This window comes from Opisthocomus hoazin, chromosome 32 (genome assembly GCF_030867145.1).
Source record: "Opisthocomus hoazin isolate bOpiHoa1 chromosome 32, bOpiHoa1.hap1, whole genome shotgun sequence".
Taxonomy (NCBI): Eukaryota; Metazoa; Chordata; class Aves; order Opisthocomiformes; family Opisthocomidae; genus Opisthocomus; species Opisthocomus hoazin.
The window spans coordinates 2,221,672-2,249,496 of NC_134445.1; the positions used below are offsets into that span (position 1 = coordinate 2,221,672).

The 27,825-nt window shown below is 54.8% G+C and overlaps 3 protein-coding genes across 4 annotated transcripts in view; 2 read left to right on the plus strand and 1 right to left on the minus strand.

Moving 5' to 3' along the window:
- R3HDM2 (R3H domain containing 2) overlaps positions 1–13,370 on the minus strand; it is a 62,683-nt gene extending 49,313 nt beyond the window's left edge. The window contains exons 1-2 of one of the 2 annotated variants that reach the window (XM_075445809.1): positions 12,481–12,609; positions 12,295–12,393 (exon numbers count right to left, since the gene is read on the minus strand). The gene's annotated coding sequence lies outside the window, so the exon portion shown is untranslated. Of the gene's footprint in view, positions 1–12,294; positions 12,394–12,480; positions 12,610–13,299 lie in introns of those variants that run through there. The other variant, XM_075445810.1, reaches the window with a different exon arrangement.
- A 951-nt stretch (positions 13,371–14,321) lies between these two features.
- On the plus strand, positions 14,322–18,065 carry INHBC (inhibin subunit beta C). Its single transcript, XM_009942001.2, has 2 exons — positions 14,322–14,755; positions 16,685–18,065. Exons 1-2 carry the CDS (start codon positions 14,410–14,412, stop codon positions 17,425–17,427), a joined length of 1,089 nt encoding a protein of 362 aa, XP_009940303.2. The 5' UTR covers positions 14,322–14,409; the 3' UTR covers positions 17,428–18,065.
- Positions 18,066–25,378: 7,313 nt separating this feature from the next.
- On the plus strand, positions 25,379–27,238 carry LOC142365208 (inhibin beta E chain-like). Its single transcript, XM_075445842.1, has 2 exons — positions 25,379–25,667; positions 26,428–27,238. Exons 1-2 carry the CDS (start codon positions 25,379–25,381, stop codon positions 27,186–27,188), a joined length of 1,050 nt encoding a protein of 349 aa, XP_075301957.1. The 3' UTR covers positions 27,189–27,238.
- Positions 27,239–27,825: the final 587 nt, after the last annotated feature.

Genomic DNA, 27,825 nt, shown 5'->3' on the forward strand with positions numbered 1-27,825 from the left:
ACAGCCTCAGAATTTCTAATTTCAAAGCTTTGTACATTCAAATATTGAGAAGCTCATAATGGGCACCTGAAGTTAATACCATGTACAATGGGCTTTCAGACCTTACAAAGCCATTTATGCCTCAGCCCTTGATTAGGGTATTGGTTGTTCGAGGTCACAGCAGGTAGCAACTTCTCCTCCCAGCCCTCCTCCTACACCCCCAATGGAGAATTTTCCTGGATTACTTTTAGCCACCAGTATTGCTCAAGGGTTTCTCTCTGCAATACCTAATCATGCTATTCTTGAACAAGTTGGTACAAAGATGCCAAAAATCACTCTGCACTTAATTAGTCCATTGGATACAAACCTAAAAGTATAGCGAGTAAGCTAAAGAAACAGACTGTGGTTTACCAAGGCAGAGGGCATGGCAGCACTACAGATTCAGTTCTGGGAAATTTTTAACCCCAGGCATATGATACGCCTGCATCAAAGACTCCTTAGCCAAGGTTGCCTCGATCAGCTGCGGACATGCTGTTATCAGGATACTTGGGTGGGGAGAATAAAACTTAAAAAGCTAAGAAAATAATCAAGGCTTATACAATTGTCCTGACCTAATTTGTGTGCATCTCTTACTTGACCAACTAACACTGCAACACAGCAGCGCCTGCGAGGGTACTCTGACAGAACAGTTAAAAAACCTCAAAAAAAAGCCTTCCGATAACAACCAGATAAAGAGAACCTACTAATGCTCCCACTTGTGGCAAGACAGAACCGTGAGATCCACCCTTCGCACAGAATCCATCCACAAGACATTCATTGATCTTTAAGAAACCAGGCTCACCAGTTCTGCTGCTCACTGAACAGTTAATTTATTCATATAATTTTGTTGGTACCACCCTCAGCACAGAGTCAGTTATAGGCCAGAGGTTTCATTATCTAAGTAGCTTGTTCCCACAAGCAAGAGCTGCATCAGATGAAGCCCATTTGTACGAATACAAACCCAGCATCAGGCAAGAGGGCAGAATCGCTTTCACTGTACCAGTACTGCAGTTACACTGCTTAGGATGCTAAAATCCCACAGACACATCACGTGGGAAAGCTGAGATTTTTACTGGTACCACTTTCCCAGTTTTGGGGAGCTATGCGCTGGCAAGACCACGTCTGAAATGCACTCACAGAGGGTTTCACATACACCCAGCCAGCGTCAACGAGGTAGACGGCTTCTGTAAACTCCATGTCCCTGTTTAAATGAAGCCAAAAAATCTCAGTCCCAGCCTCATTCGAAACTGATCTGGGGAGACGTGGGGAAGGGCAGCCACGCTGGTTCTGGGCTGCTGTCATTTTACAGGGAGAAAGCAGCAACTGCACCCAGCTGTGGAAGCTGAACACAAGCACCTCTTTGCACTGTCCCCATGTTCTGGATCCTCTTCTCTTTTCTGTCCATGCTATCCCCTTCCCCTCCCAAGGTCAAATCACAACAGAAGGATTAGCCTCAAAGCACCCATTCATTTTGGTTTGGACATGGGGAAGCAGGCAGGACAGGATCCTATTTCCTAATAGACAGCATGCCTAAAACCTCCCCAAAGAGGTCAGCTTCTGAGATACAGCAAACACCTGTAATAAAGTGGCTCTTGTGTCTAAATTCAGCTCAGAAGACATTAGTTTCTCAAAGAAAAGGATGTCAAAGCAATATAAAAACGTTAAAACTTCATTAAAAAAACACAAGCGAGCTGCTACAAAGAGTAGGCTGCATCTGCCCACACTCAATAATCCTCACTGAAATTCACTGGGAGGCAGCAGTGACTCAGCCTGCAGTACACAAAGACAGCTTGTGCTCCCAATACATAATGAAACTGGGCTTTATACAAAATCATAAATCTGCATGCGCTCCATTGACAACACACACGCAGGGGAATCCCAGCACTGACAGACAGGCAAGGAATCAGCAGCCCTTCCTCTTGCTGCTGCCCAGACTCAGACACTGAAACGTCTCTGCAGAAGCACACCTCACCTTTGCTTCAACCTGGGAAGTAGGTCATGTTGTTTCCCAGCTGGGTTTACTAGGACTCAGAAATACAAAGCAGGTTCAAAAAAAGATGGAGGAGAGTGTGACTTATTTGAAGCAGGAGGGAAACTTACTCTGGTCCTCAACTACATCCCACTATCCTTTCAAACATCACCTCCATCTCTTAAAAAAACCAACAAGGGGGGGGGGGGGGGAAGAGAGAGAGAAATCTCTGCATGGTTTTATTAAAATGCTCCATTGTGTGAATGGATTAATCACACTTCCAGCAAAAACTTTAAGGTATACAATCCCTGCAGTTCACCTCCTGCCCAACAGCCACAAGAAACACGGGGCTTTCTTACAGATTGTACTGTTTGCTCCCGTACACATGCTGTCGTATCACTGAAAAAACCACGTTTCTCAGAGACACTTTCTGTGCTGGCCTCCAGAAGGACTCCTTCATTCAGCCACCCTCAACCTTTTTCTGCGTCCAGCTCTGGAATCCTCAGCACAGGAAAGACATGGACCTGTTGGAGCTGGGCCAGAGGAGGCCACAAAAATGATCCAAGGGCTGGAACACCTCTCCTGTGGAAAAGCTGAGGGAGTTGGGGAGAAGAGAAGGCTCTGGGGAGACCATATAGCAGCATTCCAGTACTCAAAGGGGGAATTATAAGAAAGATGGGGACAGGCTTTTTAGCAGGGCCTGTTCTGATAGGACAAGGGATAATGGTTTGAAACTAAAAGAGAGGAGATTTAGATTAGAGACGACGAAGAAATCTTTTACAATGAGGGTGGTGAAACACTGGAACAGGCTGCCCAGAGAGGTGGCAGATGCTCCATCCACGGAAACATTCAAGGTCAGGTTGGACGGGGCTCTGAGCAACCTGACCTGGTTGAAGAGGTCCCTGCTCATTACAGGGGAATCAGACTAGCTGACATTTCAAGGTCCCTTCCAACCCAAACTATTCTATGATTCTATGATCTATGTCCCTCCTCCAGCTTATTTTGTCCACTGCTGTTCCATGTTCTGCCTGTACTTCCCGGCATTACATTTCTCCAAATGAATATACGTGAGAAGATGTATGAAGTGATGGGCATAATCCTGTAACATCTAGAGCAGTGACAGGGTCTGTGCACGTGCTCACCGTGGGTAGTCATTTCGGTTATAGTTTTCCAAAAGCATTCACATTTAGGCCAAATTAACAACAGCCTTCCAGCACTCAGTGATTGACAAGGGCAGCCAGTGGAACTCCCCAAAAGTTTTCAAGAAGATTCAGAGTCAGACACCTGCTACCTGCCGGAGGATCTCCGAGGTCTCTGTTTCCAAGTGAGGCCAAGGTGCCAAACTCAAATTCAGCATCAACTGAAACTGGGTTTGGGATGCTTTTGATGATGTTACCCATTAACAGAAAATTTTGGTTTCCATTAACAGACATACACGCCGTCTGACTCACAACTAGGCATCCTCTGCTTACATTTCCCCTTTCTTTGCATGATCTCAAAGCTTCCCTCCCCTACTCCCAAGGCAATTTCTCCTAGAGTAGAAACATTTTGTTGCACACGTTGTTCATACTGCCAAAATGTCATGGCCACACACTGAACAAAGCCTAGGATACAGACTCCCATGTCCTTTCCAACTAGCAATATTCCTCCATTTTATAAAGAGACAATAATAATCAAATCAATAAGCTGACAAAAAAGGGCAGAAAGTTAAAGTGCTAAAATCAAAACACACACTGACAGCCAATCTCATGTGTTCAGAAGGCCACCGGGATTGCCCAGAGGTCTCTCAGCAGCACAGCTTCACACCTACTCACAGACAGGGATGGGAAGGCAGGAAGGTCCAAGCTGTAAAGTTCTTGTGACATGATTCAGAAGGAAGACATTACATGGAGCCATCCATTCGACCTCTCTTGTGAAACCAAGCTGCTCGGAAGCTTGCATTGAGAACAGACACATACATTGTTCTGCTTTTGTGTTGAACTTGGGATTTAATAAAGCCAGCTGGGCAGCAGACATGAGCTTGTCAGAGGCTACCTCTCTCTATTGCTTGGGGAGACTGGATAGTATTTGCCTTGACTCTCACTAAAGTTTCCAGAGATGTGTTTCTACTTGGGCTACACTTCTGGAAGCAGCTGAAAAGCATGCAGTTCATTTAGCTATCTGCACTTTCACGTTGCCAGGCAGCTAACTTCTGAGTGATCCTAAAGCAGCTATCCAGAAAGAAAAAATAAACAGGATATACACTAGATCGACGGATCTAGGCATTAGTGAACCAAATCACAAGACTCTTCAGGCACTTGGCCAGGTCTCTGCAATGGTGCCAGAGTGGGTGGGGAAAGCAACAGTGTTTGGGACACTACCTAGCATGGTTCCATAACGCCGGGTGAGCAGCAGCATCTCTTTTGCCAGCACTTTCTCACATTAAGCAATTCAAATGTATTTTCAGTGCCTAATGACTGCTGAACACAGGGGTGACCGTAAGCCTCTTCGCTGCTTTTCCATAGAGTCATCACGCTTGGGGTTCAGAGCTGGGGCATCTTAATGGACACAGATACAAAGCAAAACTTCTTGCTAGAGGAAGTTAATAGACGGCACTAATTACCTCTAATTCACAGTCAAATCATCCCACAGATAAGCCAAAGAACCAACTTTAGGCACTAAGAAAAAAAAAAAAAAGAAACACATTGCAAACACCCTTTTCACCTTACCTAAAGTGCTGGGAAGGGTCAGCTAGAATTAAAGATGAATGCATTGACACAAACCTGGCTGCTTGCTGGAAACAGAGTCCACCTGGTCACCAACTCTCTTTTTGTATTCCATTGCAAAGAGGAAGGTACCCCACAAATTATATCAGCTTTAAGCTTCTTTCCATCACCAAGCATTCTCCAGAGCAATGTTCTATAGCAGGAGTGAGGAGACCATGTCAATACCAGCTGGAGGTGCTGAGATATTGCATCCATCTGTGAAGTCCATCAAAACAAACTGCATCCAAGCACGAAGCACCTAGATATCCAGGGCTTTCAGCACCTCTGCAACAAACCACAAACTTACAGCAACAAAATAATCTAATCATTCCAAACAGCTAGCATTAAATTCCAGAAATCTGCACTTTAAAAACCAGCAATGGTCACGTAAAAAAAGAAGCCACTAGAGAGGCAAAGTCAGCCTTTCAATCACATCTAACACCAGGAAGAGATGACCTTGATAACAGTTCATTGAGGCAGAGGTGGTGACTGCAGGTCAGGGCTCGGGGCACCTTTCAAGCCCAGTCACTCCCATGCCATGCCACAAGCTCCTTAACGGTACGAAAGCATTGCTTACACCTCATGGATTCCCAGGGCAACTGCTGTTCCTAAGGAACTGAGATCCGTAGATGAAAGAAACTAGGAGAAAGACAATGTGTTATTATTAGAAGAAACTGGTATTGACATAAGCTGAAAACCGCACTCAAAAACAAAACTATTCTACCTGTTCAAGGCTGATGCTTTAGCCCCAGTTAGTGAGACGCAAATATAGCACCAAGTGCCATCTTCACTTGCCACAGACCCAGAAGCATTAATCAGCATTGCCCCTCATTTCTCTGACCTCTCCAAGTCTTTGAAATACACTACCACCTACAGCCACAGCTGTAGGCACTTCCAAAATACATAACAAAAAAGATTCAGACAAGGTAAACGTTAAATTCACTTGGCCCACATGGCTTATTTCCTCCCAACATCACACTTCCCTGCCAGGGATATGTCAACAAGCAGAGAGAGACAAACGTCTTCTGCCTTTTATTTGCCTTAGGGGCTTAAGAACAAGATACAAGTTTTCTGACCCTGCAGTCATGGTGAGCGGTTCATCACAATGTCAACAGGCATCCAGTCATTTTGATGCGGGTTTCAGTCTATGCTGGGGCCTTTGCATCAGGCCACAAAAGTAGTTTGTGAAGAATTTAAGGCAAGAAACACAATTTGGCACAGGCACGCAGAGGAAGTACCAGAGGCACAGAACACTGGCAAGATCATTTTCCTAAGAGCTTATCTTTAGCCAAATAACAGCCCATTGAAAAGTCTTCAGTACTCAGGGGCCAAGATGCAAGTCCTGCCTCTCGCTGCACCATTACACCGGCCTTCCTGCTTTGAATTACTCCGAAAACAGCAGCTTGCTGAGCGACACCAAAACCTGCTGTACTTGTAGTGATTTAGGTGGGGGGGGAAGGCAGCTCCAAAACCTGTTCTGAAAGTTCTGATACGTATCCTTCTCTATAGCCTCTTTGTCAGCCACCTCCTCCTTAAAAATAAATTAAAAAAAAAAAATCAAGTTCTTAAAATGAGTACTGACCTACCTAAGTTTAATAGTAAACAACATAATGAGATGAAGTACACTGCATACATGCACACACACACGCGCAAACATCGGTGCTGGGACTACCTGCATGCATTCTTCACCCTTTTCATACAACTCTGCCCATTTTGGCATGTAAGCATTCTCTGTTCCTCCAACTGATTCTACGCAGGAACTATGCAATGACAAAATTACTTATAGTTAACATTTCTCCAATACTCTAATTCTTTTCTTCACCCATCAGTATCCATGATACGAAGGAAGACAAGAAATAAAAGTTAAAATAGATAGATTGGAACTCTAGAAGACAGTGGGCAAAATCTAGACTCCACTGTAATCTAAGGAAGCTTTGGTTCATCCATTGCATTTACAAATAACTGAAGGGTAGAGTGGTGGAGATGAAGACAACACCTGAAGAAAGGCTGAGAGAGCTGGAGCTGCCAGAGCTGAAGAGAAGGCTCTGGGAAGACCTTCTTGCAGCCTTTCAATAATTACAGGGGGCTTGTAAGCAAGATGGAGAAAAATTTTTTACCATGGCCTGTCGCGACAGAACAAGGGTTTTAAACTCAAAGAGAGCACATTTATAGTGGATGTAAGAAATTTTTTTATGATGAGGGTGGCAAGACACTGGAACAGGTTGCCCAGAGATGCTGCAGACGCCCCGTGCCTGAAAGTGTTCAAAGTCAGGCTGGACGGGGCCTTGAACAACCCGATTTAATGGAAGATGTCCCTGCCCATGGCAGAGGGGTGGACAAGGTAATCTTTAAAAAGGTCCCTTCTAGCCCAGACCATTCTGCGATTCCAAAATAATTCAAACACTGAAATGAAGCTAAGCCTGGGACCAGTCCTACAGATGGGTTTTGGGTTTAATTATCATTATTTTCTTAAATGGGTGATTTCTACACTTTCCCCCTGAAAAATGGGTTTTAGAATAGTAGCACTGACACAATCTTAAATTTAGCAACAGAAATAGCACCACTACTACAAGGGGAACTTGACGCGTCCGCACTCTGACAAGAGGATACGGTGTCACTGGCAGAACAAGAGGTACTGCAGAACAGCTGGGAGAAGGGATTTGACACGGACATTCTCCACTGCTCTGACCTGGAGCCCAGCACTGAACAAGAGGGTCTGCGTCTCTCGCAGCCAATTCATTGCCATCAGTATAACAGTTTCCTTCCCCTTTAATTCATCTGATTGGGCCTCTCCATTCCCTCCAACCCCTTTTAAACCCTGCTACAGACAATCTGTGACAACTACAACAAGGACAGGCAAGAACAACAAACATTTCTGCAATCTCTGTGCTACTCAGCAACGCTGCTACCCTTTCTCCCAACACTAACTACTCCAGACAGTAGCAGAATCCCAGGTCCTTGTGCAACAGTTTCCCAGCCAGGTACAGAGTGGCTGCATATAATTTGGTACGTTCTCTGGGACTTGCTTCCTTACACATCCATCTTAAGGCGCTATCTTACTCCCAGGCCTTAGCTTTTACTTAACTAGAACAAGACACGCAAAGCTGTAACTCAACTCAAGGGATAACATAACACCTGGTATTAGTCAAGTCAGTGCAGCTTTGGACATACACAGTGAGCCACTCTAAACCTTGTTTGCTGGGTTTAGCTCACACTTGTCATACCAGCCAAAAAAACATGCAGAACCATGCTGTTTAAACCAGCTACGTGACATTTCTAGTTAGATGGGACACAGAGCAGTGCAGTCAAAACACCCCGGTGCTGCTCTCAGCCACAAGGAAAACTCAAAAACTTAAGCCCAGTATAACCAATCCTAAAATATTCACCTAGCAGTGAGTCTGTAGCGAACCTGGAGCAACTGTTTAGACAGAAAATGAAATACTGTATTTGTCCCAATAAGGGATTAACTTCAACTGTCAGCACAGAACACAGTTCTGCAACACCACACAGCCAACTGCTGAGGAAAGCCCCAGGTAACACCGGCACCAGAAAAGCAGAGCTAATTTTGTGCAAGCGCAGTGTCTGGGACCCCAAAAAGCACAACCGCATGAGTGGTACACAAACAAACGAGCCTCCTCCAGCTTCTCAGCAAGAGATGATCCACAGGTGTCTAACAAATTCTAATGCTGCAACTCACAGGATGTACGAGGCCAGCGTCTGCTGTAAGATGCATTATGTTCTGGCAAGCTGGACAGCTAGCTTTAGAAGAACCTGCTTCTTCTAGCCCAATGACAAGCACCTTAGAAGATGGCAGATGCTGACCCAAAACAGCAACTAACAAGAAGGATACCCAAGAAGAAATCAGCGAGAACTAACGAGTTCCTTTAATTCCACTCTGCTGAATGGACTACCAGGCTAGACTCGACCCTCACAGGTCAGACGGCTACAGCTCAAAGCAGCACTTGACCAACTAGCACTGTAAGTCTCTGAATGGAGAGCAACACAGCTACACCGCAAAATATAACTTCTCAGTTTTGATCCTAGGAAGGTCTAAGCAAACAAAGCTACTAAGACTCAGCCAAAGAGGAGGACAATGCTATGAACCACTATCTGATATTGTTAAATCACTCCAGGTTTTATCTTGTCCATTCTATGCAGGTAGCTCAAATTGTCCCTTAGGAACCACCCAGCAAAAACTGCAATGCCTGGTAACTAAGGGGTCAGTTGGCTCCTTAATATCCTGCTCACCTCTAGGGCATCTGTACCAAATCAGTCCCTAGTCATGAGCAGGGGGAAGAGATATGAGAACAGACCATATCCAAGTGATGTTTCTCCTTAACAACTGGCAGGAGTTGATTTTGAGAGTCTTAATCCAGCTCCTCAAAAGGCAGGTGGTTGTCTCCAGCAAAGCATCATCATTGCAAGCAACCTGTTGAGATCCATCTTCACTTGTGCAATCCTTCAAGGCTAGAGTAATGGTTTACTATCTGGTGAAGCTGCCCTCAAACATCACACTTTGCCATCTTGGTGGACAGACAGGAAGAAAATCAGTCTAATGTCTTTCCTCATCATCTAGTTTGTTCCATTAAAAAAAAAAAACAACACAAACAAAAACCCTTATATCTGTAAATATACACACACTCTAGAATAAGTTTCCAAAGCTTTCTACGTGGATACTATCTGTCCTTGCACCCCAAACAGGAACAAATCGTTACCAATATACATTTAACAGCTCATTGAAAAGCCAAAGAGCTGTGGATGGAGAAATGAGACCCTAAGAGAATACCTATTAAAAAAAAAAGATTTCAGCAAATCACCTGTGAACTACTCAATTGCCATTTAATCAGGAAGGAAGATGATGGCAAGTATACCTTACACGGTTTAATCAAGAATTTCCAGCACAAATTCAAGGAGAAGGACACATAGGTTACATCAGCCAGCCCTAATAGGCTATAGGTAGCAAACAGGATAGAAATAAAGAATGGAGCATAAAGTATCAGAAGTAACCATGGGGAACCAGGTCGCTGTTCTCAAAGGGAGATGGAGAACGGGTTGAGGCAAGAGATGAGACAAGATTCTCAGAAAGCACCAGAGCCAGAAAACCAAACTGAGACCAGCCACTTGTGGAACTTCTCTGCATGCTGCCAGCAGGTAAAGGAGCACCGAGACAGAGATTTAGAATTAGCAAGGGCACTGTTTTGATTTGCAAACAGGCATGCGTTCATCTGCTTTCTGGCAAGCAAACCAGGACCCAGAACATACTCCCACTGCTTCCCATGCAGACGGAGGAAAACAGCTCCTGTGCACACCAATGATCTGGGATATCTGTGGCCTGCAAAGCACTCCCTACAGCATCCGTTCTTCGTAACGCCAGTCAGCTGCCTTAACACAGCTGGCAGGTAAGGCCAGCGCTGCTGTTCCACAGGTCTTGAAGAAGCAGCCACAACACCATACCAAAGAGCTTCTTCCCTCACCCCTTCCCTACTGTTAGGACATAACTCTTCATCCTATCCTTTGTTTAGTGATAAACAGGCACCAAAGCTTGGCAATATTTCCAGCTCCCCAAGCAGCTTATTGCCCTTTATCAAGTCTTCTTCCCAGTACTTCACTTCCCCAACCCTTTAGGTTCCTTACACTTTCTAAGCTTTGCCTTTGCTCCAAAGATGAAGACAGCCAATAATCTGCACCTACTGAGCAACACATGCAGGATTAACAGCAGCTCTGCATTTCCAGCTCACATCGCATCCGAAGCCCCTTCAGCAGAGCAGTTCAGATTTTAACGGACCACTTTGCATGAAGAGAGGCCACAAAAGCAGCAGAAGCTATAATAATCTGAAGATTTCTTTCTATTCACAATTATAGTGGCATCCTTGAGCTCTAAGAAGAATAAAGCCCATCCTTGAAAGTTGGAAGCTTGGCACTTCTGCCAGAAGCTTGCCTAGTGCTCCTTGCAGTGAAGCTCATTCCCTTACCACTCCCACTACTTAGGAACACCTAGCTGCATTATCAGCACATATGGCTAGAAATATACCTGGTTTTTCCAGATATCTTTTGTAAACGCTGAAGTATCACAAAAATATACAAAGAACAGGCAGAACTAAAGCAGTTGAGCTCAGCTTTAAGTGCTCAGGAGAAAAGCTAATGCATTTCTGAGCTGATCAGTCTCTACGTTAAGAAGATACCTACAAGCAATCATTCAGATTACACAGATGAACTGAGTAGGGTGCCTGGTAGTACCCACAAGACAGTAAATCAGCTCCCAGGAATAGCCACCAATTCACCCCTCTGAACAATCTAACACCCATTCTGGGGCACAATTACACTGTGAAACCATCGCAGACAGATCTCAGACAAAAAAGGAGAGGGAGGTGGGATGATCATCCATGTCACATCTTAGCTGGGATACAAAACGGGAAACCAATGTGGCGGAATTTCAAATTCCCCAAGAGGTCACAAGCCAAAGTGCTCAGGAATGAACAGCAAGGATTCTGGTGACACTCCTCCCCACATTTTTTTTTAATTATTATTTTTTTATTGGGAGCAGGGAGTTGCTTCACAAGGAACACTTCACAGTCCGGGGGGCTACTATGTGTAGCACTGCCTACAGACAGAAAAGAACAAGAATGTAAACCTTAAGTACAAATTAAAATTCAAGGCAACTCTAGCATAGGTCTGCACATCTAGCCTTGATGTCCTGAGCACTGCATCTTCACTGCTTGTAACAGATAAGCTAACTGTACTACAGGTCAGCCACTGTCACCAATATACAGCACGTTCACACTACAGTGAACAGTCAGCCTGAAGCTGTGTGGGAAACAGGTGAAGACATGGCAGAAAAGGGCATATCCTGGGACAGAGTAAAATAAGAGGGATCTTACACCAAACCCTGTGCAGGACAAATAAATTGGAGTAAGTCAAAAGGACACAGCTGTAGCACAAGCAAGTACAGACTCTAGAGAGGAGAGGCTTATAAGGACTTCACAACAAGTTCAGATTCTCTGCGGCCTAACAAAGAGTTGGGATAGCTGCTCATTTAAGGAACAATCAATAATAAAAGAGACAGCAGAAAACCATCAGGGTCTGCAAATCACCCTCAATGAGCACGTTATGAATTGGCTAGAGCGTTGCCCACCATTTAAGGAGCCGGCACAGTCTTTGTACAGCCCTCCCCCAGATCCGTGGTGCCCTTTTGAAAGGCAAACACTCTCCTATAAGCAGTTTCTGGAAGACAGAGCATCATCAAGCCCTTTATAAAACCAGAGGCCAGAGCAGCAGCCTGGGCCTGGGCTCAGCTTTCTTGCCCATCTCAAAAAAAAAAACGGGCAAGAAAGAACAATGACTGGAAACAAGAAAAGACTGCCATCGATGAAAGAGGTAATCTAGATCAAATTGCACAGGAAATAAGGGAAGGGATCAAAAAAGATTCACACAGTGAGCGACAGAAGAGAGGCAACAACCCACCAGCTGAATCTATTTACACACTCCATCAGGAGCTCAGAAGGACAACCTCTATCAAACCATTTCAAACAGATGAGAGGAAGACTTTCAGTAATACCAACTTACCTGTGAAACTTGCTGCTAGAATACTGCACTGGCAGGAGTCAGAAGCAACTTTAATACTCAGGCAGACAGCCCAAACATCTACAGGTACCCAAAAAAGCCCTGTGAGGATTTAAATGTGTCACAAAGTACAGAACACTTCGTAACAAGTAACAATAAAAAAACCCCAACCCCTTCCATGTATCCTACCAGCAGCCTGCATAGACTCTCTGAAATCCCTCCTGAATGCACTCCAACCAAACCAGAAGACGACCGACTCTGCAGCATTTTCACTCCTAGTATTACACACAGAAGAGCCCCAGAATTCAGAAACGTCTCCAGGAAAGCGATTTCAAGCCAAGGCGTTGCCTGTGAGGATACCAGCGAGCCTTCCTGCACTTCCCAGACACCAGAACGGATGACTGCCAGCAGCGACCCGAGGCCTCCTCTCTCCCACCTGTTGCTCCCCTTCCTCCTTGGCCTCTCGCAAGCGCTGCATGCAGAAAGCCGGGGAAGCCACCGGCCGCAGCAGGCTCAAGCTCCTTCGGATCGCGGAGATGCGCGGTGCAGGGGAGCGCCCCGCTGCCATGTGCTCCGCAAACCCGCCGAGGCCAGGGGCCCGCTGCGCTCCAAGCCTCGCAAGCCCCGACGGCCAGCAAAGCCCGGAGACGGCGGGGACCGGGCCGGACACCGGTACCGAGCGCTCCCGCGAGCGGGGCAGCCCAGGAGGCGGGCACAGCCTCCGGGCGCGCCCGCCCGAGCTCCCGGCCCGCGGCGGCAGGCGCCCCGCAGACACGGCACAGCCGGGACCGCGGCCCCCGCGGGGACGGGGGAAGGAACGGGGAGAAGACCGCAGGCGGCAGCGGGCGCATGGGCAGCGCGTCCCCGCCCGGCCCGGGAGCACCGCCGAGCGCCCCGCCGACCCGAGCCCCAGGCCCGGCCCGTCCCCCCGCCCCCCCGCCCCCCGGCTGGGGCTCCGGCCCCGGCCTACCACCGCGCCCGGCCCGGCCCCCGGCGGCGCGCACTTACCGGGCCGGGCCGGGCCAGGCCCTACGCCGCGGGGCCGCCGCCGCCGCCGCCGCCGCCACCACCCCGGGCCGGGCCGGGCCTGGGGCAGCGCGGGCCGCCCGGGAGGGGCGGCGGAGACGGCGGGCAGACGGGGGGACAGGACGGGGGGGAGGGGGTGGCCGGAACGGGGAGAAAAGGGGAAAGAAACAGAAAAAAAAAAGGGGGTGGGGGGGGGGGGAAGAAGCGGCGGGCCCCTCCCCCAGCGGGCGTGCGCGCTGCGTCACTTCTCCGTGCGCGCTGCGTCACCACACCGCGCCTGTCGTGCGCCCGTTGTCGTAGCAACCCGCCGGACCCAGCGCCGTGGGAGTCTGGCGAGACGCGTCGGCGCCCCCTGGCCGCGTGGAGGGTGCAGCGGGGAGCAGGGACGCTACCGCTATTTGGGGGCGGAGCCAGCCCGCGGCACCGCCTTCACGGGGAGGAGAGGGGCCGGGGGCGGGGCCAGTCAGCACACCCGTGGCCCCGCCCTCCAGCGCGCAGCACGCGGGATGCCGGCTCTGCCCGGGGCTCTGCCCGGGGCTCTGCCCGGGGCGCCGCCCCCGCCCCCGGGGATTCCCCGGCTTCCGGGGATCCGCACCGCACCGTAGGGGTGGCCCGCACCGCGCCCTGGGCACCCCGCGCCTCTCCGGGGGTCCACGGCGTCTGCCTGGGCGCTCGCACCGGCGGTGGGCAGCGGAGCGGAACCGGGGTTGCCTCTCTTGCCCGGAGCCGCAGCCCCCGGGCAGCCTCTGCCGAGCGGGCTGCCCCGGGCTGCGCCCTTCAGGCAGGAGCGCCGTCTGCCCAGGTCCACCTTAACGCGGGGCAAGCTGTGCCGCGGCTGACCCGGGCCGGGAGAGGCTCCTGCGGGATCACAGGGCGTTTATCTTGCCCAGGATCAGCCAATATTTGTGGCCACGTCAGGAGAATGAGCCCTTCCTCACTCTCTGCTCCTGCGGAGTCCAGCATTGCCATCCTGCCGCCGCGCTCTGCTCTCCCGGCCCCAGCGCTGCTGTCCCAGTGTGACTTCAGCTTGTGAGGCAGTTGGAGAAACACTATTTGCAAAGACCCCCAAGCTCTCACCTCCTGGCACCAGAGATGACAGCCACCGTGGCTTTCCTGCTCCTGAGCCTTCTGAGGATGGCGGCTCCCGAGGGAGTGTGGTGCCCAGCCTGCGGGCTGGCGGCCCTGGCCCCCACCACACAGCGGGACGTACTCATCGCGCTGGCAAAGCAGAGCATCCTCTCCAAGCTCCACTTGCCAGACAGGCCCAACATCACTCAGCCCACATCCAGGGGGGCCCTGCTGACCGCTCTCCGCAGGATGCGTGCGCAGCGCCTGGACGTGGCTGTCTCCCCAGGGATGCCCCATGACAGCAGCATCCCACACCTGCATCCGGGGATGGGTGTGCAAGAGTTCGAGATCTTGAGCTTTGCTGAGTCAGGTCTGTACAGACCCCGCATCCCATGGGCATGGTGGGATGGGCCCTGAGATGGGGGGCATGGAGGGAAGGCAGGTCTTGCCTGGGGGAAGGTGGTGAGACGTTTTCTCCTCTGCACAGGCATTTCAGAAGCTCTCTGCACAGCAGCATCACACTCCTGCAAGCAATGCCAGGCTATAGAATCGTAGAATCACAGAATCCTAGAAAGTTTTGGGTTGGAAGGGACCCCCAGAAGTCATCTAGTCCAACCCCCCCGCAGCGAGCAGGGACACCGCTAACTGGATCAGGTTGCTCAGAGCCCTGTCCAACCTGGGCTTGAATGTTTCCAGGGATGGGGCCTCCACTACCTCTCTGGGCAACCCATTCCAGTGTTTCACCACCCTCACTGTAAAGAATTTCTTCCTTATATCCAGCCTAAACCTACCCTGTTTTAGTTTAAAACCATCACCCCTCGTCCTGTCACTGCTGTCTCTGCTGAACAGATTGTCCCCATCTTTCCTATCGGCTCCCTTTAAGGACTGAAAGGCTGCAATCAGGTCTCCCCGCACCGGGCCAGTGGGCACACTGCTGCTGGAAGGACTGGCAATGAGGGGCTCTATATCTAGAACCTTTGTGTCCATGTCCCGAGCTTACCTCAACCAGATGCCCCTTGCCATGGGCAGCAGAAGCACTAATGAGGCTCTGGGGCCCCTCTCATTTACATGTGGGACGTGTTGGGGCAAGGGCGTGGGCGCAGGAGCAAAGATGGACTGCTGCATCGTGTGAATTTGTTGTCCATTTCTGTTGAATCCTCCCCACTTCTGCTAGAGGTGGAGGGGTCAGATGGCCATGTTTTTCAAAACACAATTTTAAGCCTAGATTCTCCATCAGCTCACAGTGTGTGGACTTAGGTCTCCAAATACCATCTGCTCCCACACTCAGCTGTGTCTCCACTCCCTACCCAATGTGGTGGGCTGCCGCGTTTTACTCCAGAATCAGCTGCGTTCCTGGGAGGAGAGAGCTCCCCCAAATGTGCTCAGGGTCCTGACAATTATCACTGGAAAAACAAGGTCTTGTACCCCACACTTCTCCCAGGCAAATGCAGCCTTCTTTGGAAAGAAGCAGAATTGCTGGTCCATCCTGCAGAGCATCCATCTGCACCATCAATTAACCCAGCCCAAGCTGCTGCTTGGGGAGGTGTGGGGGTCACACACTCCTTTTGGAGGCCTTTGTGTGGTTTGCATGGTTGCTGTGGGATAGCAAGGGCTTGCAACGTCCTCGAAGACTTCTGGGAACAATGCTCCTCCACGGTATATTGTGTTCCCACACGTGAGAACAATGGGGAGTTGTCTCCTGGCTTGGTGGAGTGTCTGCTGGAAGAGCCGGCATGAGCCATGGGGTGAGCCCAGTCCCTCACCCTGCCGCGTCGTGCCAGACCACAGAGGAGGGGGGCTGTGTGCTCAGAGGCAGAGCACTGCTCTCACAGTCCCTGCCAGCCCTTCCTTCGCGAGGAGGAGAGGCAGCTCTGCAGCCTCAGCAACAGCAAAGCTGTGTGATGTCAGGTGATGGTTCCAGCCATGGAAAGTAGAAGTGATTCTGGAGGTGCACATCAATGTAACTGCCTTAAATCCAGGGCTGGTTTACACAGCCAGATAACCTACTCCAAAATCCTCCAGCAGCTTCACTGACACCGGGATATCAGGGCAGAGGAGGTGCAACCAAGCTGGGTTGCTGCGTTCGGCACGGGGCCCAGATGCTGCTCCTTTAGAGCAGCACAAGAAGGAGGAGCAGCAGCAGTGCAGGGACGTGGGGGCCCCTCGATGCCTGTATGTACTTCGCCCTGCTCCCTGGTTTGGGTATACCTCCCATTTGCTCCAACTCAGTGGCCCCTGGCTGGGGGAGCCCTCCCCCACTCCCTTCACCTCCTGACTCTGCTTTTGGTTCTGTGCACAGGGTCTTCCACCTCCCACAGCGTTCGTCTGCATTTTCGCTTCACCCAGGAGCTGGCTGGGAGCGCCGAGATCCTGCAAGCCACCCTCTACCTGTTCTGGGAAGTGCCTGGCCCCGGGACCCACCCTGTCACTGTCAGACTCTTGCAGCCGGACCCAAAGGGGCTGAACGTGACCGTGGCCAGCGAGACACAGCTGGAAGTGCAGAGGGCTGGCTGGGCCACGCTGGACGTGCGCCAAGCTGTGCAGAGCCTCTTTGGCCAAGGGAGCCAGAGGCTCACTGTGGAGCTGGAGGTGGCGGAGGACTGGGGCTCTCCCCTCCTGGCCGCCCACAGTGATTCCCACTGGCCATTTGTGGCAGCCCAGGCCCGGGCCAGGACACCCCACCGGGTCCAGCGGCGTGGCATTGATTGCAGTGGGAACTCTCAGATGTGCTGCCGCAAGGAATTCTTCGTGGACTTCAAGGAGATTGGCTGGGAGGACTGGATCATCCAGCCGGAGGGATATCACATGAACTACTGCGCCGGGCTCTGCCCCCTGCACATGGCTGGCATCCCTGGCCTCGCCGCCTCCTTCCACACGGCTGTCCTCAACCTCATCAAAGCTAACAACGCGGATGCAGCCATGGACTCCTGTTGTGTGCCCACAGAGCGTCGCCCCCTCTCTCTGCTGTACTACGACCGCGACAGCAACATCGTCAAGACCGACATCCCCGACATGATTGTGGATGCCTGCGGTTGTACCTGACCGGCTGCCCGAGGAGGCAGGAGGGCAGGACCTGTGCTGCGCAGGGCTCTCCTCCTCCCAGCCCCTCTCTGGCAGTGCGAGACCTGGCGAGCTGCTCGTAGATGGGAACACTGCCAAGGTGTTTTCTCCTGCTGAGGCTGAAGCATCAAGTTTGATGCTGAATCTGCAAGTCCTCTCCTCCGTCACCTCCCACACGGCTCTTTTCCCCCTTCAGATCTACCCATGGATTCTTCTCTGCCCGTGAGCCACAGCCTCTGAGACCAGCTGCTGATGGACACCAGACCTGACTCTGCAGAGCCCAACTTGCTGGGCGGCTCAGAGCAGCCCTGGCTTGCCCCATTGCTGGTCCCAGACCAAGGCCGTGGTGCAGCCCTCAGTGCTGCAACACAAACATGTGTTCTTCAGGTAATGGGTCCCAGCAGCAGCCAGCTCAGGCTGCTGGGGGAAATAGATGCTGATAGATGCTGGGGGATGGCTAGGCCAGAGGGGAGAGGACTGTCTACGGGGCCCCACTCCTCAGCTGGACATGAGGTTGAGAAGGGTGAAGAAGGCGAAATTGATCCCAGTGGGAGGAAAATGTCTTGCTCTCCAAGCATCCCAGCTACCTGGTATTCAATAAAAGACTCCCAGCTGTAGTGTGTGCACATGTATGTGTACACATATGTGTGCTCTGTCATTAGCCAGCACATCTTCCACCTCTCCACAAGATGCAAGGTGGTGGACGTGCCCTAGCACAGACAGCCCCAGGGTAGCACAGAACCGACCCACTCTGCCGTGCGCGGTCCTCTTCTAACTAACAACTTGGTTATAAAACCCAGGCAATGGGTTGGGTGTCCACCACCCCTTGGACACAGTGCATCTTTGGGACTCACTGTGCCCAAAGACTGCAGTGCTGCTGGGCCCCACAGCTCTTGTGCTCTCTGTGCCTTGGCTGCCTCTCGCAGGGGGATGCAGAACCGCTGACTTGTCTCAGCCAGATCCAGGGCATGGTATGGGAGCCCCCAGACACAGGGGGCTTGTGATTCCTACCAGGGAAGGCACCATTCCTTGGCTGGGCCAAAGTTTCCATTCCAACATGTTGTGGTTTAACCCAAGCTGGCAACTAAGCACCATGCAGCTGCTCACTCAGTCTTCACCGGTGGGATGAGGAGAGAATCAGAACGGTATGAGTGAGAAAACTTGTGGGTTGAGATAAAGACAGTTTAATAGGTAAAGCAAAAGCTGCGCGTGCAAGCAAAGCAGAATAAGGAATTCTTCCACTACTTCCCATCGGCAGGCGGGTGCTCAGCCATCTCCAGGAAAGCAGGGCTCCATCATGCGTAACGGTTAGTTGGGAAGACAAACGCCATTACTCTGAACGTCCCCCTTTCTTCTCCCCCCCGCTTTATATGCTGAGCATGACATCAAGTGGTATGCAGTAGCCCTTAGGTCAGCTGGGGTCAGCTGTCCTGACTGCGTCCCCTCCCAGCTTCTTGTGCACCCCCAGCCTACTTGCTGGTGGATTGGTGTGAGAGGCAGAAAAGGCCTTGACTTTGTGTGAGCACTGCTCAGCAATAAGGAAAACATCCCTGTATTACCAGCACTGTTTTCAGCACAAATCCAGAACAGCCTCACACTTGCTGCTGTGAAGCACAGTTAACTCTACCCCAGCTAAAACCAGCATACACCAAAACCGTCTGCCTTTGCCTGTTCACGTCCCAAGTCAGGACAAAACTGAACAACTCTTCTCCTGTTTAAAATGGACAGAGACTGCCAGGCAAGATCGCCAAAGCCATCGTGCCCAGGACACCCCCCCTTGCTACAGCCCCACGCCAGCTTCCTCACTGGGGAGCAACCTCTCGGCACGTCTCTGGCCCGCGGCCCGGAGCAGCTGCCCCCTTAGCTGCACCCCAGCCTGGCTGGCGGCGAAGTGGGACACGTCAGTGCCGTGAGAGCTGGGAGCAAAGGGCGGTTCTGACATGTCAGCCCCATTACGTAATTTTGTGTTAGGATTTCTCCACTGTTTCCCACATGGTCCCCATGTGTGAGGGCTGAGAGAGCAGGGAGAGGGTGCTGGGGGTGCGAGAGGGAGGTTCACGAGGGGCACTCCTGGGGCAGTCCTCTGAGCTGCGTGCAGCTGGCTGGGGTGGAGCTGAGTGACTGCAACTGCAGTTCTGTGGTCCACCCTGCAAACACTGACAACCCCATCCCAGAGGCTGAACCAGGTGGGAAGAGGGTCCCTCTGCAGAGGGAGGAGTGGTGTCAGAGCCCCTCCTCATCTGGCTTGAAGGATGGCTTTGCATCTGCTGTCCCATTCCGGGATCAGGCCAAGGTAGTGGGAGCCATGAGCAGCTGTGGTTGGAGCAGGGGCCAGGATGCACATTGCCCTGGAGGACCTGTGGCACCTTACACAGGGATGGAACAACCAGTAGCAGAAGACAGTGTTTGCTCGCGTTGCATGCATCCTGAGGCAGGTGCTCCCACCGAGCCCTGCTGGAGTGGGGACCTGATCTCCCCATCAGGTTGCACCAGCTACCGTGCTGAGACGCAGGCTTCCAGGCGCTGGTGCCTCCAGGACTCAGACCTGAAGGGTTCCCACTGACCCAGCTGCTGCACGGGCGAGGTGGAAGGCTCACGGATCAATACTGTCTGGGACCCAAGGCCACTTGCGCAAACCCAGAGAGGGTTTGGTGTGTGGTTTTTTTCCATTTTTTTCCAATGCCTCTTTTTACCGTCTGTATTTATTGAACAAACAGCTTTCCTGGGGCCAGTGCGAGCTCTCTAGGTTGCAACAGGCATGGGCAGAAAGGGGCCAAGTGAAGGGGCAGAGGGGCCGTTGGCTGGGCCCTGTGGGCCTACAGATGCCTCATCTCAGGGCAGCACAAGCCCAGGAACCTGAGCTGAGCCATCTGTAGGTGCCTCAAGCCCTCGAAAGGGGATGGAATGCCCCCAGCTCCCCTTCTTGGCCACGCAGCATTGCTGCTGAGCGTTTCCCCCGCTCCCCAGGGTGCTCAGAGCAGAGCGTGGCTGGCTGCCGTCGGTACTGCACAGCCCTTGCGAGGCATGGGTGCCTTGCTGAAACGGCCCTCTCTTGCGATCTGCTCCCCAAACCCCAGCGCTGCCCATCGCTGGGCTGCACATGCGCTCTCCGGACACCAAGGGACACACAGCAGGCTCTGCCCACCAGTGCTGTGGGGACACAGCCCGCTGTCCTCAGGCACAGGGATAGGGAGCATCTCCCAGTCCAGACCTCTCTGGACCTATGAGTTGTCACCATGTTGCCTTCTGTCACCTGGGCTGTGGCGTGCAGCCAGCCCAAGCCCCACAGGCTGTGAAGGTCCTGGGGTGCCTGGGTTAAGAGCAGCTCCCCCAAGAGGGGTCCTAGTCTCTGAGGCCCCTCCCTGTCCCTGGCAGTTTGAGATTAGGGCAGAACACATTGCACTGGGGGTTTACCAACCACCCGAAAAACATACCTTCTGCAGTGCCTTCAGGTCAGAGGTTCCCCAGACGAGCAGTGTTCAGGGTCCCACAACACAGGCCCATCTCCATGCATGCGGCTTGTCCTGCTCTTACGGGAAACAGGACGCCTGCACGCAGCCTACAGCCCCTTCCCCACTCCCAGCACCAGGCAAGGGTGACCAACATTCAGGAATCCCATGGCGGCACTCCCGCCTGGGGAACACCGCAGGGTGACGAGCATGCAGTCAAGGAAGGGTGATCCCCTAGAGTGAGGGACAGCCCGCTCCCTCCCTGCCTGCCTGCTGTGGGGCTGGCAGAGGGCAGGGGCCCACGGCACACGCAAGGAGCTGCTCAGCCCCTACAGCTGGTGGCTCGGGCGGGAGCTGGGTACTTATCACTCTAGCAAGCTGCACATGGAGAACCGACTATCTGGGCTTCACCACAGCCTTGGCTTATTTTGCAAGCCTTCTCCCTCATCAGCAAAAGTAGCCTTGGTGCAAGTGTGAAGGCAGACTACCAAGTCAGGGTCTTCAGGGAACAGAATGGAAAACCTGAGCGCAGCGGGGTACAACTTGCTGCTGGACATCCCCTCCTTCGCTGGTGGGAAAAGAGAGGGGGATGAGGACAGTGTTCACATTACAGTGCTCCCCCTGCCCTTGCTGTGACACCGCACTTCTGCTGGGGTCCCCTGTTCACTCAGGGGGCTTTGGAGGGGGTGTCTCAGGCAGGCATGCCCAGCTGCCGTGAGATACCGCTGCACCAGCCCCGCTGGGACCAGTGAGCCTGGTGGCGAGCAGGCCCCGCAGCCCTCCCAGCCTGGCCCGGTACAGGAGATGCCATGCGGGCAGCATCAACCCAGCACCTGGGCTGTGCGCTTGGGGTGTGCCAGATGTGACACAGAGGGGAACGTGGGGCTCTGTGAGGTGCCGTCCCCTCAGCCTCTGCTCCAGGAGGGGACAGGGACGTGGAGCTGCTGCCGGTGGCTCCTGGAAGGAGCCCTTGCCAGTATCAACAGACCCTGAAGCAAAGGTCCCAGTGCGGTGTGCCAGGGTGTGTGTCCCTTGGCAGGGGCCTGGCTCTCAAGGGAGGGGTGGGAATTCCTGAAAGCCCCCGCTGTTGACTTAGAAAGGATTAATTTTTAATTTCCAGTCTCCCAGCCACCTCCCAGCCAGCAGCCCCCGCTCCCAGGCTCCCCGCGCTCCGCGCTGGGCGTCTGCGGCTCGGCCGGTGCAAGGTGCCGGGCCCCGGGGGAAGCTCGCGGGACCGCCGACGCCCATCGCCCCGGGCGCGCCGGCCCCGGGAGCCGCCCGCCGGCCCCGGCCCGCGCGGCCCCGCGGCGGAGCTGGGCGGCCCCGGTGCGGCCCGCGGGCCCGGGAGCGGCTTTGCCCCGCGCCGCCGGGCGGCGCCCGCGGGCCGCGAGAAGCGCCGCGGCGGGGGGGGCGCCGGGCCCGGGCTGGCCGCGGGGCCCTGGGGCGGGCCGCGCCCTCGCCCCTCTGCCCTCGGCGGGCGCGGGGGAGGCAGCGCCGCCCGCTCGGCGGGGCGAGGAGCGCGGGCGCCGAGGGAAGCGGGGCCACCGACCTTCCCTTCCCTCTCTGGCCGTGAGCCCTGGCCTCGTTCCCTTCCCACGGCCGGGCCCCGGCCAGCCCAGCGCCTCTCGCCCTCCGCCAGGCCCTGCCCCGGCCTCCCTCTCTGTGCTGGCCGCTCGGCCCCAGGGGCACGGGCCTCCCCCCGGCACTGCTCCTGAGGAAGCCCGCGGCGCCTGCTCCAGCCCTTGCTGCGCCGCAGTCCTGTGGGCTGTTCCCCTGAGCCCCCCGCCCGGGTTCTCCTCCAGTCTGCAGCCTCCAGCGCGTGCTCCAGGGAAGAGGGGCCTGTGGGGAGGAAGCTTTTCAGTGCCCGAGCCTGGGCTGTGCCGTGCCCCCGGGGTGAGGATCACACCTGGCTTTGGCATTTGCTCAGCTGACACGGGTGGCAGAGCCGCGCAGAAACGGGCGTCCTGGCAGGAGCCACGCTCAGGTGCTGGTGCTTGAGGTCGTCGTGGGGGGTCCCTGCTTAACCCAGTCCGTTGGCACCTCTAGGTCAGGTCGTCAGGTGCCACACTTGCACCGCCGGACACGAGGTCGGAGGCCTAGAAGCCATGTGTGCAGTAAGTGCTAGGCCTGGGGGGACCTGGGGGGGTGGGGGGCAGGCGGTATTTTGGTCAGGCCGGTACCTGGGCTTTGCTTTCTGGGAACTGCTTAATCAACAACACACTTATGCAATGGGTGCAAGAACCACTCACAGCTCCACACTGACCCCTGGCCTAGATCTGGTGGGCCAGAGTGCACGGGGGGGCCGGCAGATTGGATGCTCTTGCTAAACTGGAGATGAAATGGGGGTTCATAGCAGCAGCAGTGGGGTGCTGGCCAGTGCAGAGGGATCCTGGCAGGTTCAAAGGAATTAATCCCTTTGGGAAGACCCTGCTGCCCAGCTTGGAAAGGGTGGTTAGAGAGCAATTTGCCCTTTTTGCCACAACTCTTTGCCTCCTCTCTTTCATGCTCTGCCACAGCTCTGATCCTGGCTCTGTGGATCTGGCAATGAAGGAGGAATTCAGCACGGCATCATGCCTCAGTTTCCCTTTCCTGTGTGTGCGAAGCTGTGGTGTGGCTGCTGGGAGGTGATGGTGACACGGAGGTTTTAATGGCCCCCCTGGCCTCCTGACCCGCTTTCCTGATGAAAGGAAAGACTCCACTTCCGGTAAGGGAACATGGAATAAAAGGCAGGGGAATGGGCATGCAGTGCACGTGTGAGCATGTCCACAAACGGAGCACATATCCAAAGGTTTGGGACGGGGGACTGGATGTGTGTTTGCAAGGGCGTGTGCAGATGCGTAGGTACCACTGAGCGTCAGTGCAGGTGAGCGCCTGTGCGCTGTGCCTGGATCAAAGTGCCATCTGGTCAGTCCTGCCAGTGCCCAGGCAGTGCTGCCTGCGTGCTGCCTGCCGCTGGGGCTCACGGGCCTGGTGGGAGCTGTGCTCCCAGGCCAGGCTGTGCCCACTCTTTCCTGCCTGTTGACATTCCTGGGCTATTCTGGGAGCTGCCAGCAGGCCTAGCCAACTGAGAACTTTGCCCCTTGCACTATGGTTGCATCATCTCCGGTGGGTGCTTTTTCCCAGACAGCCCACTCTGTTTACATGTCACCTCTGCTTGGCCAGAGGCAGGAGCTCTGTGTGGTCGAGACCTTGGAGTCAGTGCTGCATGGCACGGTGGGCACAGGACATGCCTGAAGGGCTGGCTGGGCTTCAGGTTCCCACTGCACTCTGTGGGTTCCCAGCTTTGGCACAAGAGAACATGGCATCTTGTACCACTTTTGACAGATTTCTACAGGGCCCTGCCCTCGCTCAGGCTGTGCACCCTGCTCTAAGCACAGCATCTGGGCCGAAGAAACTGAAGAACATCTTCAGGTTGATGTAACACTGGCTGCCACCTCGTAAGTCCTCAGTACATACAAATACCCATTCTAATTTGTGGGGAGGAGCTGACCCTGCCCAGCTCTGTCCTGGGGGGTGAGGCTGAACCAGGCAGTCCAAAGGATAGGCTCAGACCCCCAAACTCGGTAGGAGTGACAAAAGCCCAAAGATGTGAACCATCCCCAGGAAGCTGCAGAGGTCATCCTGGGAACAGCTCCTGATGCCTGCTGGGTCCTCCTCTGTCATCAATAAAAAAGACTGGCCCTGCTAGGATGGCCAAGGGGGTACCCAGGGGGCAACGCACAGGCTGTGGGAGCAGGCCTGTAGGCTCCACGCGCACGCCGGCAGGGCTGGGATCCATCCGGCAGGCTGCTGCAGGACCGGTGCTCCTGCACCTGGCCAGGCTGTGCCCAGCCCTTGCTTCCCACGGGCCTTGGAGCCGGCAGAGGAGCTCAGCGGCGTTCTGCCCCCGCGGGGGGGCCTGGCCGGCTCCCTCCGCACCTCTGGGCAGGCGCGGGGGGCACGTGCAGGCAGGCGGAACCCACGTGCGCACGCGTGTGCGGGCCCCTCGGGCACACACCTCTGCACGTACCGCTGTTCGTGTGCCCGCATAGGAAGCCCCCCGTGCGCAGCCGCCCGTGTGCCCCCTCCTTGCGTGCAGCCCCAGCGGGGCCCTCCGCGGGCGCGGGACGGGGCCGGAGCCAGGTGCTCGGCCGCCTTCGAGGCCCGTGCCCGGCCGGGGACGCCTCCCGCCGAGACCCGACGGCCTCGCACGGAACGGAGGCGGGGGGAGGACGGAGGCGGGTGACAGCACCCCTCTGCTCTCGGAGCCCCTTCCCCCGGGACAGCGGGTGGCCGTCCGCCACGCGCTCGCGCTGCGGGGAAGGGGGGGGGGGGGCTAATCCCGGTAATCCCCCGCCCCGGCCGCAGCCCGACGGGACGGGACAGGCGGACGAGCCGGCCAATGGCGGGGGGGCCCCGGGCCCGCCCCCGGCCGCAGGTGCCCAAAGCGGGCGGACCGCGCCGCAGCGCTCCCGGTGCCTGCCCGGTCCGTCCCGTCGGTGCCGATGGCGGCGCGAGGCGCGGGCCCGTGGCTGCTGCTGGCGGCCGTGCTGTGCGCGGCGGCGGAGCCGCGCTGCCCGTCGTGCGCGGCGGGCGCGGAGCGGCGGCTGCTGGAGGAGGCGGCCAAGCGGCAGCTGCTGGAGAAGCTGCGGCTCCGCGAGCGGCCGCGGCTCGCGCACGCCGTGCCCCGCGCCGCCGTGGCCCGCGCCCTGCGGCGGCTGCAGGCGGGCGGCGCGCGCCGGGGCCCCGAGGACGGCGAGCGGGGCTACGAGATGATCAGCTTTGCGGAGCCAGGTGGGTGCGCGGGCCGCCGGGCGCGATCCCCGCGGTCGCCCACGCAGCCCCCGAGGGCCAGATCCCCGACGGGGACGGATGAGCTGGGCCGTGCCCGGCGCCAGATCGCGGGACGCCGTGGTGGGGACCCACGACCTCGGGGTGCGGCTTCGCTGCTGTGGGCGGGGGTCCTGGCCGTCCGCTTCCTCGCAGCGCGGTGAGGGTGCCTGGAGCCGTGCGGGCTGTGATTAGTGCATGCACCTGCCGTACACCGGTGACCTCCCAGCACTGCTGGTGCGGGAAGGCTCAGCCTGGGAGGAGGAGGGGTGGTCCCTCTGTCGCTCCTGCGTTGGCCAGTTGGGACCCTACGCCTGAAGTGCTGCCCTGCCCGTCTGCTTCCTGAAGGATGGGGGCAACCCGGCGTGCCCGGGACTCCCGGTAGTCGGACTTGGGAGCTGCAAGGACTGGCTGGGGCTGGGCTACACAGCAAAGGGCAAGGACCTGTAGGGCCAGGTGAAAGCAGGTGTCCCCTGCCCCGTTCTGTGCCCATTCTGCCAGGCAGGGTGGGACAGTCCCCCATTCCAACACCACCCCCTTCTGGGTAGCGTTCCCAAGGAAGGGAGGGGGGCAGACTGGAGGCCCTGGGGGGGGGAGGGAAGTTTGTAGGTCTTCCCTAAAAAGAAGGTGAAAGAGGCTGGCCTTGATGTGCAGGAAGGTGGTGCAAGCCGGACCTTCCCTGGCATCCTGCAGCATTCATGTTCTCATCCCTTTCTCTTCTCAGAGCCCATGTCTCCCTCTGGCTTGGGGCTGCAGTTCCAGTTCAGCCGTACACAAGACCGGGACGTTCACATCCTGCAGGCTCAGCTTTGGCTCTATCTTCGAGTTCCCCGAGACCTGGCAGCCGGCCTCACCCTGAAAATCTTCCTTGCCGGTGGGGAAGGTGATTTGGTGGGGGGCAATCGCACGCTGCTGAGTGAGAGGCGACTGAGTGCTAAGGGCAGCGGCTGGCGCGCCTTCACACTTATGCCTGCCCTGCAGAGCTTCTTTGGGGGAGAGCGCAGGACCCTGCGGCTGGAACTGGAGAGCCGTGGGGATGAGGGGGAGGTCATGGCAATAGTCAATGCCAGCCGGTCCCACCAGCCTTTCTTGGTGGCTGAGGCAAAGGTGCGGGAGCCAGGACACCACGTGGCCAAGCGCAGCCTCCGCTGCAGCCAGAACTCCAACCTCTGCTGCCGCAAGGACTACTACGTGGATTTCCGTGACATCGGTTGGAATGACTGGATCATTAAGCCTGAGGGCTACCAGATAAACTACTGTGTGGGCCAGTGCCCTCTACACGTGGCGGGCAGCCCTGGTATGGCCTCTTCTTTCCACACAGCTGTCTTCAACCTCATCAAAGCTAACAACATCCAGGCATCAGGGCACTCTTGCTGTGTGCCCACACGACGCCGGCCACTCTCAGTCCTCTACTTTGATCGCAACAGCAACATTGTCAAGACTGACATCCCTGACATGATTGTTGATGCCTGTGGCTGTAGCTAGGGTTGGGGGAGCTGTGCTGGGTACCCCAGTTTTCCAGGACTGTCTCTGTGGTTGGGGGGGGGGGGGGGGAGAGCTAGAGAGCTCCATTGAGCTGGAGTCAGACTGTGGTGCAATGGACCCCTTTGGAAAGGTAGGAGGGAGGGAGAGGGTCTCATTGGAGGGAGCAGGGGTTGACTCCAGAGAGCAGCTGGGGCAGGGGTTTCTGGGGACATGTGGGACGCAGCCACATCAGACTGCCTGAGTCTGAGCTGCGGGTGGTTGGTGAGCCTGGGCATCCCTGACTGGCAGCATCCCTCTGGTCCCAAGCTGATCCCACATTTGTGGTGGTCGTCTTCCCCTCTGCGTGTGGGGTGAGGGGGCCCTGTTTTGTGTACGTTCAGAGTGTCTGGTGACTGGAACTCGGCCTCCTTGAGAGCAGACTGGGATGCGGGAACAGGTCTGTTTCCTCTAAATGGGAAACCAGAGGGTGAGACTCAGTCCTGCTTTTCTCCTCTACTTCAAAATGTCTTCCTGCATCAAATCTGGGCCTATTTTGGGGGACAGGTGGAATAAGGCACAGATAACAGGCCTGGAAAATGAGGATGAAGGGTACGACTGTCAAGAACCCCAAAACTGCAATGACTAGACACAGTCCTCT